Below are 17,487 nucleotides of genomic sequence, written 5' to 3'. Positions count from 1 at the left end.
TAAATTATTTGTCCTGAAAGTACATCAAAAGAGATTTGCTACTGTATTGTTGACACACATTTTGTTAATCCTGAGATTCTCTTCCACTTCAAAAGTTGCCCTAGGTTGATTGACGACACAGATACAATATCTGCTATCCAGAGTTAAAACTCAGCTGCATGCCATAATGAAAGCAAAGCTGTATTTGTGATGCTGGGATACAATTCATCAGAGTCCAGTAATGGATCCCCAGCCAACCTGTATTGTTTTAGCTGACTGAAATGCACCATGGGAGTGCTGTCTTTCACTAATAATGCTGTCTTCTGTAGATCGAGGCCCCGAAAGCCATGGCAGCAGACCTTCTCAGAAGTTTTTGGCACTCGTTGGAAGATCCTGTGGTTTATTCCTTTCAGGCAGAGGCAACCACTGCGAGTTCCCTACCACTTTGCCAATCACGTCTAAACAGATGGATGGTGGGCACAGATGGGTCCTCCATGCTGGAAATGCGTTACAGGTTTTCTGATAATAGAACGATGACAGTCTTCAAGTCAATTAAAATCCACCCACCAATCTTAGGCATCATAATGTGCCCCAGGCTTTATTTTAATAGTGGTCTTGATCCTGTTGTGGGACTAATACAAGATCTATATTTAAGTTTTAAAGCATGTTTACTTTCAAATTAGCTTTCCACAGGGATTTCTTAAAATGCTTTTGTTATTAAACTCAAAAGGCAGTGATGGGGATGAAATAATCGAACATAATTTCTTTTAGTGCTGACAATATTACAGATTTTAATTGATGGGAATTTTCAGATGTTTATTTAAATTTTTCCCTCTTAAGCAGTGCTAACCAAATCGAAATTTGATTCTTCAGGTTTTACAGAAGGTTTTAACCTTACATTATATGTAAATTTTCTTTTTCAAATACAGTTTAAAATATGTTAATACTTTTATATAAACTGCAAGATTTTTAAAAAATGCAGCATAGGCTTGAACAACAAAAAACAAAATAAAAGGGCATTGTTTTCTTAGAAGTAGCTTCCTAATTGTGTTCTCTCTTTCTCTTTACCAAAAAACAAACAAACAAAAAACACACTAAAATAAGGAACCAACTTATCTACTTTATTTTAAAGAAAAGATCAAAATTTTTTCTATGTTAACTTTCCCATATCTTTTTTCTGTTGTAAGTATTGATTGTTGTTAATATATTTGCTCCAAGGAGAGAATTTTGACTAAGTGGGCGTGTATTCCTATTTTACTCTAAGATTTTGATGAGCAGAAATGATACAGAATTTGCAATAATTCTACAGATAACTTTTATAGTGCAGTTAGAGCAGGATGCGTGTTTTTTAAATGCTAGTATACCTAGATAATATATAATGTACAGCATAAAGAGGAATATTGTGCTTTTGAAAAAAGATATATATACTTTTTACTTTTATTTACCTACTGTTAGATCTAAAATTGCACATTGAGGTTTATATATATATAATAATAAATATTGGCCAACTATTCCTAAAATTTTATCTATAGGAAATTAACTGGTGAAATCAAGTAAATAACTTATTTGTACCTATAATCACCCAAATTGAAATTAAATTCTAATAGGCCATAATTTGGATTGAGAGACCTTTTACATAGCTAATGTTAGGAAATGACCTTATATAACAAATTATGTAAGAAAATATAATGATCTACATTTATCATTAGCCTTATAAAATTTAAATTGCTAACTGCGATGGTCTCTTGGGAAGCATAGAACATTTGTGTGAAAAGACATTTAGCATGCTTTGAAAAAAATTCAGCTTTAGCATTTTTTTCCATTAGAATTCTGCAAAACCCATATATCTCTTGAAAATTTATGTACTCACACTCTTTCCCTTGAAGAGAAGATAGAGGGGTATATTGTTCTTGGAGCATATCAGTAGTTACCTTCAATAGTAGGGAGCCATATCTGAGAAATCATGAAACAGAAAGTTACCATTGTCAGCCATGTAACTAGACTATGGTTAGTTCTTTCAGAAATTGTAAATATCTTCTAAAATAATAGAATAAGCTAGTTTCAGAGCTATAAGTGTCATGTCTTACATATTCTGATTATAATGCTTTATTATTTAAAAGTTCAGAAGTGGCAGATGAAAATATGTATTGGTGCTGATAAGATGCCTAGTAAATTTAATATAAGAAATGTATTTATAGAACTTAATGAACCACAAAATCAGTATGTTCATGTCATGGAAACGGATTGGGTTTTGTGCAAGCTAACATATTCAGCAAATCTGGCCTGGTGACAGAACTGTTACAAGGAAGTAGGTACAGAGAATACAGATAAACTCAGTGGAATGCCTTGCCTAGCTGTACACATTCCTTTCAAATGAGGACCTTAAGAAAACAGTAAAGTGAAGTGAAAATTTCTTACACAGCTTTACGGACACAGTTAAACTTTCTATAATAACAAGAGCTACCTTGAAAGGTACCTGGAAGGTACTCAGAGCCAACTTCTGCCTCAGTATTGAGAACCAGAGGTGATCCTTTCCCACTCTTGAGAATTTTTGTATTAATTTACCGCCTCTAGGGCACATTCTCTTCTCTCTTTTCTCTAGTCCCTTGCTGGTCTGATCCCACTGTACCTGATTCCTCTTGTATTGGAATACAATCTAATATACTTCAGCAAGGTATATATTTAGTTTATGTGAATGATAGAAATGCTACATATCAATATGGATTTAGAAATCTATTTTAAGGTATATCTATCTATATATATGTACTTATGCTATAACTTTCAGTATTCCCAAATCAGCACTCCTGTGGGTTTTGTTAATCCTTGTTAGACAACTTGAGAAAAACCAATGGGTAGTTTCCTAGGGAAACACGAGTGTTCTGTCTGCTCCCTCTTTTGGCTAATTGATGTAATTATACTGCTCTAGATTTTTACTGCCCCACAACTCAGTTGTTCAGCCAAATTCTGAAACTGTTAGAAGTACAAGCTTAGGGGGACCTGTATTTACAAAACTGTTATATTTTATGAAAGTTACTATGTTTCTGTTTATGATGTCACATATAGTTCATACAAAATGACAACTACTTTGCTTCTTTTATATATATTTCTATTTTTTTGAACTGTCACTTACAAATTGGTATTATATCAGGATAAAGATGTGAATCATTTCATAAATTTTATTTTAAATTTTATTTTGGTAAATCAAGTCCTTACAAATGGAAAACTAATTATTTAAAAACCACCAATTCATTAGAAAATAATTCTATTGTAGTTATAGTGGCAAGTATTCTGTGTTTTACTAAATATCTAAAAAATACATTAGTATTTTTAATTTGTTTTGAAATGATTTTTTTTACTGATTCTAATGCAGTAAAATAATAAGATTAATAATTATTTTTATACTTTTTATTATTTTTTAACTTCCCTACTTAGAGTTATTGCTGTAGCTTTAGTAGCCAATTTATTATATATTCTGGATAACCATGAAAATAAGTAATGATGTTGAGCTTTAGAAAATGATTATGAGCTGTAAGGTAACTGATGTAATCTATATGTTGGATGAAGTAGTTCCTTGGAAACATTTTATTTTAAGCAAATGTATTTTAAAAGATGCTTTACATCAGCAAATTATTAATTGGACTTCTGGAAACAAGATTTACCTAGATATTATAAGTTATACCTCTTGAACAATTATATTTGTTGTTGTTCTTTTTCTTAAACAAAAATATTTATGGGATCAAGATTGTAGGCAAAAATTTACTGAGTTCACAAGTCCCCAAACAGTAGGCATTCAGTTAAAGCACTTTTGGTACTTTGTAACCAAGACTTACAGTTTAAAAATATTAGTCTGATGTTCCCTTACAAGAGAAATACTAGTTTGCTTAAGACTTGTATTAAAAATATTTGTGGTTAACATGAGAGATAGCTATATTTTAATTTTTAGTTAATGTATTAATCTCTTTACCAGAAGAAAGCATTGTTGACTTTTAATAGTAATAGAAGTAAAAACATAAAAAAAAGAACATAAGCTACATAAAATTCAGTAAAATGACAAAGTTAAAACTTCTGTGGGAATGAACATTAATAAATTTTTCTAATGTTTACAAGTATTTTTTTCTCTAAGAATGGTAGCTAATTATAACTATTCCTCATCAGGCTTTTTAAAGTCACTTTCACACAAGCAATTAGTTGAAGATAGGTTTCACCCAAAAGGATTCATTAATTCTGAATGCTAATCATAAAGACTTAAGTTAGGACACTTTCAATCAAGAAGTGTGAAATAATTTAGATTATGACCACACAGTCTTTTATGTGTTAGGTCATGGGCATTTCAAGTGTTCTCACATGTATTGCTGTGAAATCACAGTGTGTTCAGCCCTGGTTTACAATGGCATTAATATTAACAAAACTGCTAGTCTCTCCCTAGATTTTTCTCTAGTCTCTAACTACTTCCCTTATGTTTCATGGAGAAATAGACCACCTAGCTCAAGTTTACTATACAATTGACCTCTAATGTACATAGATCTAGAATTTATTTGGCTAAGTTAATACTTATAAATATTAAGCAATAACTATAATAGGTACAGGTGTTAGATTTTTTAACCTAATTCTATTACTATTGCTTTCAAAAATATAAGTATTAGCAGATGTAGTTAGTAAGGACCGTACATTTAGTATGTTGTACTTGTAGTATTATTGACCTATAAATAAAGGAATTAGTGTATTAATGTTCTCATGTGTCACCTTCTAAGAATCATCCTCTTGACTTTATATATAATTCACAAATTTTCTTACACTCTGAATTTAGCCATTCTCAATTGAATTCTAGAATATTCTACAGTAGAAAATGAGAAAGCAATAGAACCAGCTAGCTTAAAGTATTTTGAATCCATGTTATTTTCTGTAATATTAACATTTCTGCTGCCTATACGATTAGTGATGGTTTAACTTCAGGAAAGCGTTTCTTCAGTCACTTTCACTATTGTGCAATTTTTAACAACAAAATTTACTGTATTTTTGCCTGTTCTTTAGATGTTGTAATAGTACCTGCTAATGCTCATTTGAAACAGAAATAACAATGGTATTTAAAATTGCTATTGTTGATATTTTCCACTATTACATATTTTTGCTATTACTGTATATTCTTTTCCCCTAGTCCACAATACAGGACATTAGAGTACAAATGAGTAGTGAGTAGCCAAAATTGGAGAAAGAATATAGGGGAACTTATTAAGATGGCGAGAAGGCCAGATGGAGATGGATAATCAGCCTCTCAACAACAAGGTAGACTGGAAACAGTTTCTGGGACATCGGAAAATCCTCCAGCTACAATCATTTTAGCCTGACCTGTGGTAGCGCAGTGGATAAAGCATCGACCTGGAAATGCTGAGGTCGCTGGTTCGAAACCCTGGGCTTGCCTGGTCAAGGCACATATGGGAGTTGATGCTTCCAGCTCCTCCCTCCTGTCTCTGTCTCTCTCTGTCCCTCTCTGTCTCCTCTCTAAAATGAATAAATAAAAAAAAAATCATTTTAGCCTTATGTCTTGACGATAATATTTTCCTAGAAGAGTTGTTAGTGCACGTGAGCATTTAGTTTGAGTTATCTAAGTAATTTATACTGCTGATTTTCTTCAGATGGTCAGATGCCTTTGAGAAATTATTTTAAATGTTAAATATTATAATTGTGTAGTATATGCTAACAGGAAGTGTTAAGAATAATGTGAGAGGTTCAGCTATTTAATGCTGAAGAGAAATGAATAGATTGTCCAAAGTGTGATTGAAAAAACTAGGACCTTTGTCACAAGTCTCCTATTGCAAACAAAGGAGACTAAGTATTAACAGTAAACTTTGTCATCAAAGTGAAAATCAATTTGTATATAGGGGTGATTTTCATTTTAAAATTTGGGCTATTTTGGAGTTCTTGGTACCTTGAAGGTCTCCATGCCTATTAGTATTGTGAATACTTGTAACATAAAATGTAGTGTTTGCCACAGTTGTTCAACATTCTGATCTTTTTGGTAAAAATCATTTTTATACATAAACAATAATGTAGACAAAATGGCAACAAAAAGATATCTTTCTTTTTGTGGCTTTGCTTGCCGTTTTGACTAAATACAGGGTTAGTTGCATAGACTGTTAACTACAGGGAAAGGTCGCATATTGCAAGCTCTGTGTTCTTGCCAGTGTTCATTGGGTGAAGTTTTAACCCACTGGTGCCTGAAGTTAGAGTTTTATAACCTCAACAACTGGTGCTGCTCATTTAGCATTGAGTGACGTTTTTATTTCTTGTACCAAAGAGTTAATTTTCTTTTTGGTTGACTGAGAGTTTTCTTCTCACATCCTTGTGTTTATAAAGTAGGCTTTAATGCTACTAAGAACAATTTTGATCAACAGATCTTAGTTTTTACACACTGCTGCCTCAATTTAATTGGTTTAAAAGTCTCTCATATGAACTTTTTCTTGAGTTAGGCAGATTCATATGGTTTTTCATTTTGCGTATTAATATTGACTGGCTACCTTAAAAGGTAATTTAATAGATTGAAGTTGCAAAAGATAATTGAAGCACTTTTCACAAGATATTTTGGGTTTGCTTTATTTCTGCAGGAATACATGAGAAATAATAATTTACTTTTATTTCTATAAATGAACTGTGTAGACTATTGGGTCCTTTTAATGAACGCTGAAACAAAATGCTAGGTAAGGCCTTTTCTGATAACATATGAAGAATTCTGAATCTCTCTGTATGTGTAATCCTTGTTGCATTAAAGAATGATATTGTCATTTATCTATTTTGCAAACATAAAATTTAAGAACACTTTAAAATATACATATATACATATATAAACATTTCCAAGAGGAAATGCAGATGTACCTATACTTAATATAAGCAAAACTTTAATAGACAATTGAACTTTGTAAGAAAAAAAGATCTCTATGTTCTTATCACTTTACATAAAAAGTTAAGAGAAAGAGTATTTTAAAAACTATTTCTGCTTAGTGATGCATTTTACATAAAGCGGGAGAAAAATCCTTTAGACTTACTTGTAATTGTCCAAATGTAATATTGCTCTGTACACTATTTTGGGTTTCTATGTTTTCCCATAAACATTCAAAATACTTATTAGCTGCCCTGAAAGTTGTGTCTGAATGGTTAATTCTGGCAGGAATATAATAGTGTGTATGTATTGGAAAAGTAAAGAGTCACATTTGAGAATGTTTTGTGTCATTTTCATTCAACAAAAATTCCCTCACTGTATGTAGATACAGTATATGGTTTTGCAGTTAATTCTGAATGGAAAAAATCAAGCTCAAAAGTTATATGAAACATGACTTACAGTCATTTGAATGATACATAAAAGACAAGCTATATCTGTCATTAGAGGTAAAGAAAAATTTGAAGGCAAAATGGGAAAAAGCAGCATTATGTCTAATTGTCAACAATTTATTTCCTAGGTTTTGTTGTTATAATATCAGTACTGAGTTATTCAGCTTTTTAATATATTATTTAAATTAACATGGCTGAACACAGTTATTTGTTCAAGTTACTAGGTAGTACAGATTTCGCCATTATCCTCTGTCTTCTAGAAATGAGTAATAAAAAGAAATTTCTACTTTAGCATGGGAAGAATAAAGCAACTAAATGACATGATAGAAAAAATTTCCACCACAGAGATACTCAGACAAGGTGTGAGTATCAAGTCTACGGGGAATGCAATAGGCTTTGGGAGGGCTGAGCACAGGTTATTGTGCTTCTGTGGGCTTGATGTCCCTGGAATGAGTCCTTTATAAAAACTCTGACCAGCAAGTTTAATGAGTGGGCAGAATCTGTGATACTTTGAGACTCCTAAAATTTTGTATCAACTTCAAATTGTGTCCAATATTATAATCTCTAAAATAAAAGACTTTAATTTTAAAAATGGTGTATTCCAAGTGCCATATAAAGATCTTATTTTTAAGTTAGGCAGTTACTTCATTCAGTGCGTATATTGATAGCTGAGTGCTATTTGGCTGGGTTGTCTAATTTACCTTGTCTGTTCCCCTATGAGCATTTAAAGAAAATCTTCACTAACATTTCTAGTGCTAATGGTAATACAGAAAATAGTAGTTGAGAAATCAGAGACTAGACTGAGAAGAGGGAAGAAAAAAGGACAAGTGAGAGCCATGTATCTGATACACACTTGTTTAAATGAAGAGTCTACACTGGTTCTTAAAGTGAAAAGCAAGCTATGTGTCTACCTTAAGAACAATGTTGTTTTCTTAATTTATTTTAGTGATTTAGTTTTATTCATGCAGTATTTCTATTTTTCTTTGCAAATTGTTTTTAATTTAAATCGTGGAATTTTTACTTCCCTTAAAATGTATTATGTAATGTATTTTTAGAAATCTTATTTTTAAATAAATATTTTTTAAAACATAAGATTGTCCTTTTCTGCCACTTATTTATTACAATCAAGGCAAATTCTAGATTTAACACCATCAGTATAATAGGCCATTTTTTTGTTGTTTTATGCAATTTGGATGCTTATTCAAAGTAGCCTTAGGATATTGTTCAACAATCTCAAAATTCATTACGTATTCAAGAAGAACTAGGCATACATAGTAGGGTTGGAACCAACAAACAATATTCCGAATTTGGCATGTTTGTCTTAGACATGACCCAGATGGCTAGGTTTAGTCACACAATTTATTTAACATTTATTGACCCAGACACAATATTATGGAAATATTTTTTGAAGACTAATTTACATAAAATTAAATGTATAGAGTTTAAATATACATCTATTTTAGACGTATTATTTTAGATCTAGGAATATTGAATTACTTAAATCCTTTGCTATAATGGAGTTATTGTCTTAAGAGTTTCTGCATCATGTTCTATGGACAGATATTTGAACTCTGAACTAATGCTTGTTCATGGGAGTTGTCACAAGGAAGTGTATATTAGTATAAGTTTGTCAAAAACATCTGAAAAAACAAATCAGTATTCTTACAAACAGTGAAGGAGCAAAAACTGCCCTGAGACTAAAAGATAGAGGCTTGACTTTATTTTTTTTAATTTTTTCTTAAATTTTTATTGCCAGAAAAGTAATGTAAATAAATATTCTAGGTTAATACATAAATTAAATGACTTGGTAGATTTGCATATAGAACTATAAACTTTGTTGCATTGGTAAATAAAAGCAAATTGTTGCATTTCTGACACAATTTAGAGAATTATAAAACTTTAGTTTCTTTTCCAGTTTCCTTAACTCTGGTTCTAAGCTGCATTTAAAATAATTAGGCTTTCTTTATGATGCTAAATTATGAGTCAAAATCTTTTTGGTCTCAGGTTTCCTTTACACATAAAAATTATTGCAGACCCCAATGAGTTTTTGTTTATATAGGCTGTGTTTATCAATATAGACTATTAGTAATTAAAACTGAGTATTTCAAATGCTTATTTATTCGAGCATAATAATATACCCATTGCATGTTAACAATGTATTTCTATATTGAGACCTATGATTTTACATTGTTTGCAAATCTTTGATATTTGTTTTGTCTTTCTGTTCGTTTTTATTTAGACAATTAAATTTAACAGGATGTTATTGGTCAATCAGAGTACATAGATTTAGAGAAAACATCTCCACATCTTTTGGACAGTTAATTATATTGTATACCCATCACCAAAGTCAAATCATCTCTGTCACCCTATATTTTGTTTCTCTTTAAGCTCCTTCCCTTCCCCCCACCCCCTCCCTCTCCATCCTTCCCTCCCCCCTGGTAACCACTGCATCCCTGTCTATGTCCATGAGTCTCAATTTTGTGTCCCACCAAATCAGAAAAGGCTACGAACTGTATGATAGCTGTTTTCATAAAAGAAAGTTGGGTTCTCTTAGTGCTTCTGCATTCAATCCATTGCATTGCTATTCCTGTTGAACTCTGCAGAGAAATCCAGTCTCATACAAATACTGCACAAATGCACCTTGACTTAATAAGGGGGTTATATCCTGATAAGCCTGTATTATATTGGAAATACGGTAGATGAAAATGCATCTAATGTACAAACTACTGAACATCATAGCTTAGCCTAGCTTATTTCTACTGAATGTATATTATTTTGCCATTATCATAAATATGTATAATCTTAAGTTAGGGTTATCTATTGTTGGAAAAAATGCAGCAATATTTTAATAGACTTTTCAGGTGACTGTGCACTTCTGTGATAGAACACAAAAACTCAACATCTGATGTTAAAGTTTAGTTGCAGTTTTGAACCAGAAACAATACCAAGAAACTTTTCAAACTTTGTTACATGAAATTTTATTGGTCGCTTTTTTACTTTGGAAAGTTTTCTTAGCTCATACATGATTTTGTGACATCATTTATTGGTCACTTGGAAAATATTGGAATCGTGCATCTTCCAAGAGTTGACACATTTCATCCTAAAAAGTTAAAGTAAATGGGATTAATTTAATTAAATTACATTTTAAGAATTAATAATACCAGTAATCTTGCCAGAAAAATAAGTACTAGAAATCTAGAAAGCCACTAAACTTGTAATGATGTTATATTTTTCAAATTTTCTGATTTTCACTTGCAGGCTTGAATTTTATCATTGGTAACCACGTGCTATCAGTGTTTTTCTTGAAGTGACATGTCCACTTGACTCATTTCTGAGAACATGTTTGGCATATACTCACATGTGGAAAACCATAGTTTGTCAGTTATTCTTTCAAGTGAAAAATGGAGTTCAATGAAAAATGTGGCTAGTTCAGCTTGCAACCTAACAGTCACACCATGCTTGTCCTCAGGAATAAACAATCATATTTAGGGATGCGGGTGAAATGTTTTATGTACTGCCCACGTTGTCAAAAAGAATGTTAAAAATATACTAAAAAATTAAGATTTAATAAATTTAATCATTGTTATTCATCAAGGGCATTATTAAATACATTATTTGTATTTGTATATTCCTGCTTTTGAAGCACTTAAAATAGAGCATTTTTAAAGATTCACATCTATTTATGTGATGATGTTATTAATACTGCAAAATCATTTGAGAAGCTGCCAAATGCATACAAACACTGCTCTAGGCTGACCAATTACCCATATGAGCAACAATTATATTAGCATGCAAGGGCAATTGGAGGGAAAATTGGACCCTGTGGATATCCAGCTGAGCAAACAGAACTGAGGAAGGATAGAGGATGTGTGTTAGTTTGAAAAAAGAAATACATCTCAGCTTACTTAAAAAAATATTTGTAGCAGTAACGGCACATTCTTTATATGTCCTCTGGTTGTCTAGTATTTTTCAAATTAGCCTTCTCCAAACAAAAGGGCACCTGTGCTTCAAGATCAACACCCAAATATCAGTTTTACCCATAAAAAAGCCAGAATAATTCCAGAAATACAGAGCTTGGAATACACGTATCCAAACATTCAGATGCTACTGTCCATTTGCACGTGTGTCAGTAGTAGTTTAATTGTGGCATGATGGATGATATTTATTCTTAATACTGAAATTTACTATTATAACTAGAAGTGTTTCCTAGCTCTAACATCTGATGATTTTTGACAAAAACGAAATGATTGAGGGTCTGGTATGATGAGGTTTTACATTTCCACATTGAACTATAGGTGAGGAATTCCTGATGAATACGTGATGACCATCTATTAATGAAATTTATTCTATAAATTGTATAAGTTGTGTAGCTGTAGGCCAAATATTCTCCATTAAACAGGTTCCTATTTTAATTGCACCTAGAAGTAACCAATATCCAAGTTTTTTGGTGGTTTACACTTGTTAAGACTTGATGTCTGATTTAGAGAGTTCTTGAAAGTTTGAAAGCATTTCAAGTATTTCAACATGGAAAAGTCCCCAAAATAGGGAAAATAATCATCCAAAGTGCTCTAAGTTTTGCTATTCATTTTCCATGGCATTTTTTTATTTTTGAAAATAATTTTAATAATTTGGGTGATTACCGTGGTGGGTCACCTCTAAGAGGGCCCTCAGTGATTCCCACTTCAAGGTATTCATACCTTTGTAGAATCTTCTTTTTCCTCACCGGAGTTAACGTTCTAAACATAGAATGTATCATCTCACATGTTTTTATACTTTTATTTGTGTAATCATGAAAAATACTTTGATCAGTGTTTAAACTTTATATAAACCTCATCACGGTAGTCCTTTTTTTTTTTCCTCCCTCCATAGCACTTACCATCTAGAATAAAAATGTGAAAAATCCCCACTCCCACTGTGCTTACCAGAATTAGCTTCTGGCAATAATTTGGTGTCTATTATTTCTCTTCTATTTGTCACATGCATTGTTGTTTGGTTATCTAAGGAAACTTGACTAATTTTTATGTGATTTGCATTTTTAACTTTGTAACATCTTGGTGATCATCCATATCAAGACATAATCATCTACACCATTCTTACCTACTTTTCTGTAGACTTTGTCATGTCAAAATCCTATGATTGATTTACGTAACCCGAATTTTGGTGTAAGTTGAAACACACCCTAGCCTAAGTCAGTTACCTATCCTAACATAGTAAAATCATAATCTAGAACATAAAAACACAACTAAGCCACAGAAAAAGGAAAAGGATATATACTGTACTGTAGAAAAAATGACAAAAAATGAGTTATTCTTCCACGTGCAACCAAACTATATAGTTTACCCATGTAATCCATAAACACGATGCTAACAGCGTAAGCTAAAACACTCACGTCTCAATTTTTTAAGTTTTTAAAGGAGTGAGCGTTGTAAACTCAAAACGTTGTTCCATTCCTTATTGTAGAAATGGAACTGTGTTGTTACCCAAGGACCACCTGTATTAATTTTTACAAATTTATGTCAGTCCAATAGAGGTAACCATTTGTTCTTTTTTTTTCCTTTTCCCAATTCTTTGTTTATGTTGTTTGGGTTGTTTGTTTCTTTTTGTTGCATGTAACTAACTATATTTTCTGGATATTTTAAAAATTTATTCAATATGTTTCCAAATTTTAGCTGTTTTTTTTTTCTTTATGGTAACTATCACTGTGTAACAACCCCAAATTTAGTAACATAAAACAATCTTTTTCTTTTATGGTCACAGATTTTATGGGTCAGGAATTCAGATGCACAACAGTTTTTCTCTGTTCCATGGAGTCTGAGACTTCAGCCAGAAATAGTTGGAGACTGAAGGACTCTGTTACTGCAGACTTGAATCAGCCAAAGCCTCATTTACTCACCTGTCTGATGACTGGTGCTGGCTGTCAGCTGGGACCTCAGCTGGGGCTGTCAACAAGACACTTTCATGGGCCTTTCCCTGTGTCTGTCTGGGCTTCTTCACAGCATGATGACTGTTCCAGGGGATAGCGGCCTACGAGAACTGGGCAGAACCCATGTCACCTTTCATGACCTGGTCTCAGAAATCACAAGCCTGCTGTAGTTGCAAGCCAGCCCAGATGCCATGAGAGCAAATGGATATTCCACTTCTTGAGAAGAGTGTTTAAAAAGTCACATTTCGCAAGGAAAGTATGTTGCAAGGGAGATCTATGGGAAATTCATTGAGGACATCTATGGGACATAAAATTCGCTGCAACAATTTCGTTTTTTTGGAATAATTAAATTCCCTTGAAATTTAATTATTGTCAAGACTTCTGGTTTTCATCTTGTTCAGGAAATCTTGTTTTTCAAATCAAGATTATGTATTTTCCTTTATTTAAGAAGAAATGATCGTCATGCTCTTTTGTGTTTGTTGCTGAATCCATTTGGAGCCTGTCTATATCAACCCCACTGTAACCTTAATTTTAGTAAACTTCAGTGTTTTTGTATATTTCTGTAAAATTTTATTTTTGTAATATATATATAGTGAGAAATTAAATTTTTCTACATATGCAAAATATCACTAATGTGTTTTTTCATAGGTTATTTTTTCACATCTGATTTATAATGTCACTGTGTTCTTGAAGGTATATAATATATATGTATTTAATTATAATAATTACTAATAAAAATTTCAGAAACATTCACCTGTTTTTCTAATTGTATCCTTCCTGTAGGAAATGGATTTTTAAATACCTTTATCCATTTGACATGAAATTTTTACATTTTTATTTCCCATCCCCACTTGTATGCATATATTTTAGAATTTTGTAGTCAGATTACTATTTTATATCATCTATTTAAAAATCTACTTTATTGAGGTATAGTTTACATACAACAAAATGTACCCATTTTAAGTGTATATTTCAATTAGTTCTTACAAATATTACACACCTAGTATTTCCCAAAACAATTCAGATATAGAATATTCAGACACCCCAAAAAGTTCCCTGGGGCAGCTCACTCCCTACTCTAGGAAATGCTTACTGATCAGCTTTCTCTCACTAGAGATTAGATTTGCCTTTTCCAGAATTTCACTTAAGTGGAATTATACAGTATGTCCTCTTTTTCAGATAGGCTTCTGCTCAGCATATGTTTTTGAGATTTATTCATGTTGTAGGTATCTATTTCTTTTTCTTACTAAGTGATATTCTATGGTATGAATTATTCTCTTTTTTTTATCCCAGTTCCTGAAATTTATTAAGGATTGGTATTATTTCTTTAAATATTTAGTAGATTTCACTGGTTAAGCTAACTGGACCTGGGCTTTTCTTTGCTTGGAAGATCTTTTTATTTTCCATTAAAAAAAAAATTGTTTTTATATAGAAATTAAATGGGGTGACGATTGGTCCGTAGGAATAAAGAAGTTTCAGGTGTACATATCCATGGCATGTAAACTATTCGTTGTATTGTGTGCTCATTACTTAAATTACAAACCACTTTCCATCACCACGTATTTGGCCTGTTTTACTCCCTCCCCTCCACCTCTCCTTCTGGTAACAACTTCATTTTTGTTTAGATCTGTGAGTTTGTTTTATATTCTATTGTACATATGAGTGAAATGTTATAGTTATTAGCTTTTTCTGATTTACTTATTTCGCTTAGCATTATATTCTCGAGGTCAGGAATGTCACAGATGTCAGTATTTCATCTTTTCTTATGGCTGAGTAGTATTGCATTATATATATGAACCATATTTTTTATCCCATCCTCTATCGAAAGGACATTTTGGTTGTTTCCATATTTTGGCCACTGTGAATAATGCTGTGATAAACATGGGGCTGCATAAGTCTTTATGAACAAAGTTTTCATATTTTTTGAGTAGATGCCCAGTAGAGTGATTACTGGATCATATAGTATCTCTATTCTTAATTTTTTAAGGACACACCATACTCTTTTCTATAGTGACTGTACCAATTTACATTCCCACCAGCAGTGAAGGAGGGTTTGTTTTTCGCTGCAAACTCTCCAACACTTGCTATTACCTGTCTTGTTGATAATAGCCAATCTAACAGGTGTAAGGTGGTATCTCATTGTAGTTTTTATTTGCATTTCTCTAATAGCTAGTAAAGAGCATTGTTTTATGTATCTCTTGTTTTTATGTGATCATGAATGAGGTGTCGGTTCAGGTCCTTTTCCCATTTTTGATTGGATTGTCTGTCTGGGCTTTGTGAATTCTTTATATATTTTGGACATTAACACCTGTTGGAGCTGTTGTTTGTAAATATTATCTCCCATTTGGTTGGCTGCCTATTTGTTTTGTTGTCATTTTCTTTTGCTGTGCAAAAGTTTTTTAGTTTGATACAGTCCCATTTATTTATTTTTGCATTTATTTCCCTTCCCTTTGGGGTCAAATTCATAAAATGTTCCCTAGGGCCAAGGTCCCAAAGTTGAGTACCTATGTTTCCTTCTATATAATTTATTGTCTCAGATCTTATATTTAGGTCTTTGATCCATTCTGAATTAATTTTTGTGCATGGGACAAACTGTAGTCAAGTTTCATTCTGTTGCATGTGGCTTTCCAATTTTTTTAGCAACATTTAGGAAAAGGCTTTCTTTTTTCCTTTATCTGTTTTTGGCTCTTTTGTCAAAAATTATTTGCCTCTATACCTGTGGTTTTATTTCTAGGCTTTCGATTTTATTCCATTGGTATGTGTGTCTGTTTTTCTGACAATACCATGCTGTTTTGATTATCGTGGCTCTGTACTATAATTTGAAGTCAGATAGTGTGATACCTCTAGCTTTGTTCTTTTTTCCTTAGGATTGCTTTGGCTATTTGGAGTCTTTTATAATTCAATACAAATCTGATGATTTTTTTTGTTCTGTTTTTTAAAAAAAATGATATTGGGATTTTAATGGGGATTGCATTAAATCTGTATATTGCTTTGGATAATATAGCCATTTTAAAGATGTTGATTCTTTCAATCCATGAACTTGGAATATCTTCCCACTTCATTGTGTCTTTTTAAATCTCTCTTAGAAATGCTTTGGAGTTTTCAGTATATAAGTCCTTCATATCCTTTGTTAAGTTTACTGCAAGGTATTTTGTTGTTGCTATTGTAAAGGAGCTGTATTTTTCATTTCATTTTCTGAGGTTTCATTGTTGGCATATAGGAAAGTAGGAGTGTTTTATGTATTAATTGTGTACTCTATGACTTTACTGTGTTTTTTTGTTTCTAATGAGTTGGGGGTTTTTTTTGGTGGAGTCTTTAGGGTTTTCTATATACAGAATCATCTCAGTTGCAAAAAGTGATACCTTTACTTCTTTCCCAGTATGGATTCATTTTTATTTCTTTCTCTTGCCCAATTGCTTTGGCTCGGACTTCCAGAAATATGTTGAATAAGAGTAGAAAGAGTAGGCAGCCTTGTCTTGTTCCTGATTTTAGAAGAAAACTTTCAATTTTTCACCATTCAGTATGATATTGGCTGAGGGTTTGTCATATATGGCCTTTATTATGTTCAGGTTCCTCTATTCTGATTTTATTGAGTGTTTAATCATAAATGGATGTATCTTATTAAATGCCTTTTTTACATCTACTGATAGGATCATCATATTATTTTTGTCCTTTGTTTTGTTAATGTTGGTGTATTACATTGATCAATTTGTGTACATTAAACCATCCTTTGCCCCTGGAATAAACACTTGATCGTGAGTAGTGTTTTTTAATATGTTGTTGTATTCAGTTTGCTAGTATGTTGTTTAGGATTTTTTATCTGTATTCACCAGAGATATTCTGTATTTTTCTTTTTTGTGTGTTTTCCCTGCCAGGTTTGTTATTAGGGTTATGTTGGCCTTATTGCCTCTTCTTCAGTTTTTTGTAATACTTTGAGAAGAATAGGTATCAAATCTTTTTTAATGTTTGGTGGAATACATTAGTGAAGCCATCTGGTTCTGGGCTTTTATTTTTGGAGAAGTTTTTGATAGTTGTTTCAATTTCCTTACTGTTTATCAGTCTATTTAGGTTTTCCACTTTATCATGATTCAATCTAGAAAGATTGTACAGTTCTAGAAAGTTATCTATTTTTTTGAGGCATATAGTCTTTCATGGTATTCTAGTACGATTCTTCACTGGGGAACAAAATTTTTTTTCATTTTCTGTTGCCTGAGGTTTTAGAACTGTTCTTATACATTTCTGCATCGCTGATTCCAAATCTG

The 17,487-nt window shown here is 32.1% G+C and overlaps 1 protein-coding gene and 1 long non-coding RNA gene across 6 annotated transcripts in view; one reads left to right on the top strand and one right to left on the bottom strand.

Moving 5' to 3' along the window:
- The window catches only part of ZDHHC21 (zinc finger DHHC-type palmitoyltransferase 21), an 86,820-nt gene extending 72,918 nt beyond the window's left edge, over positions 1-13,902 (top strand). For 4 of the 5 annotated variants that reach the window (XM_066257276.1, XM_066257273.1, XM_066257274.1 and 1 more), the window contains exon 8: positions 309-3,897. In XM_066257276.1, the coding sequence (XP_066113373.1) occupies positions 309-441 (133 nt within the window). In that variant the 3' untranslated portion in view covers positions 442-3,897. Of the gene's footprint in view, positions 1-308; positions 3,898-13,059 lie in introns of those variants that run through there. The other variant, XM_066257277.1, reaches the window with a different exon arrangement.
- Positions 1,399-8,384, bottom strand: LOC136324421 (uncharacterized). The gene is made up of 2 exons (XR_010729092.1): positions 5,514-8,384; positions 1,399-5,320 (listed from the first exon to the last, which is right to left on the bottom strand). It is a non-coding gene; the product is annotated as an uncharacterized lncRNA (long non-coding RNA).
- Positions 13,903-17,487: the final 3,585 nt, after the last annotated feature.

Source organism: Saccopteryx bilineata, chromosome 2 (genome assembly GCF_036850765.1).
Source record: "Saccopteryx bilineata isolate mSacBil1 chromosome 2, mSacBil1_pri_phased_curated, whole genome shotgun sequence".
Classification (NCBI taxonomy): domain Eukaryota; kingdom Metazoa; phylum Chordata; class Mammalia; order Chiroptera; family Emballonuridae; genus Saccopteryx; species Saccopteryx bilineata.
The sequence above is the reverse complement of the archived record's forward strand: the minus strand, read 5'-3'. Positions and strand labels throughout refer to the sequence as shown.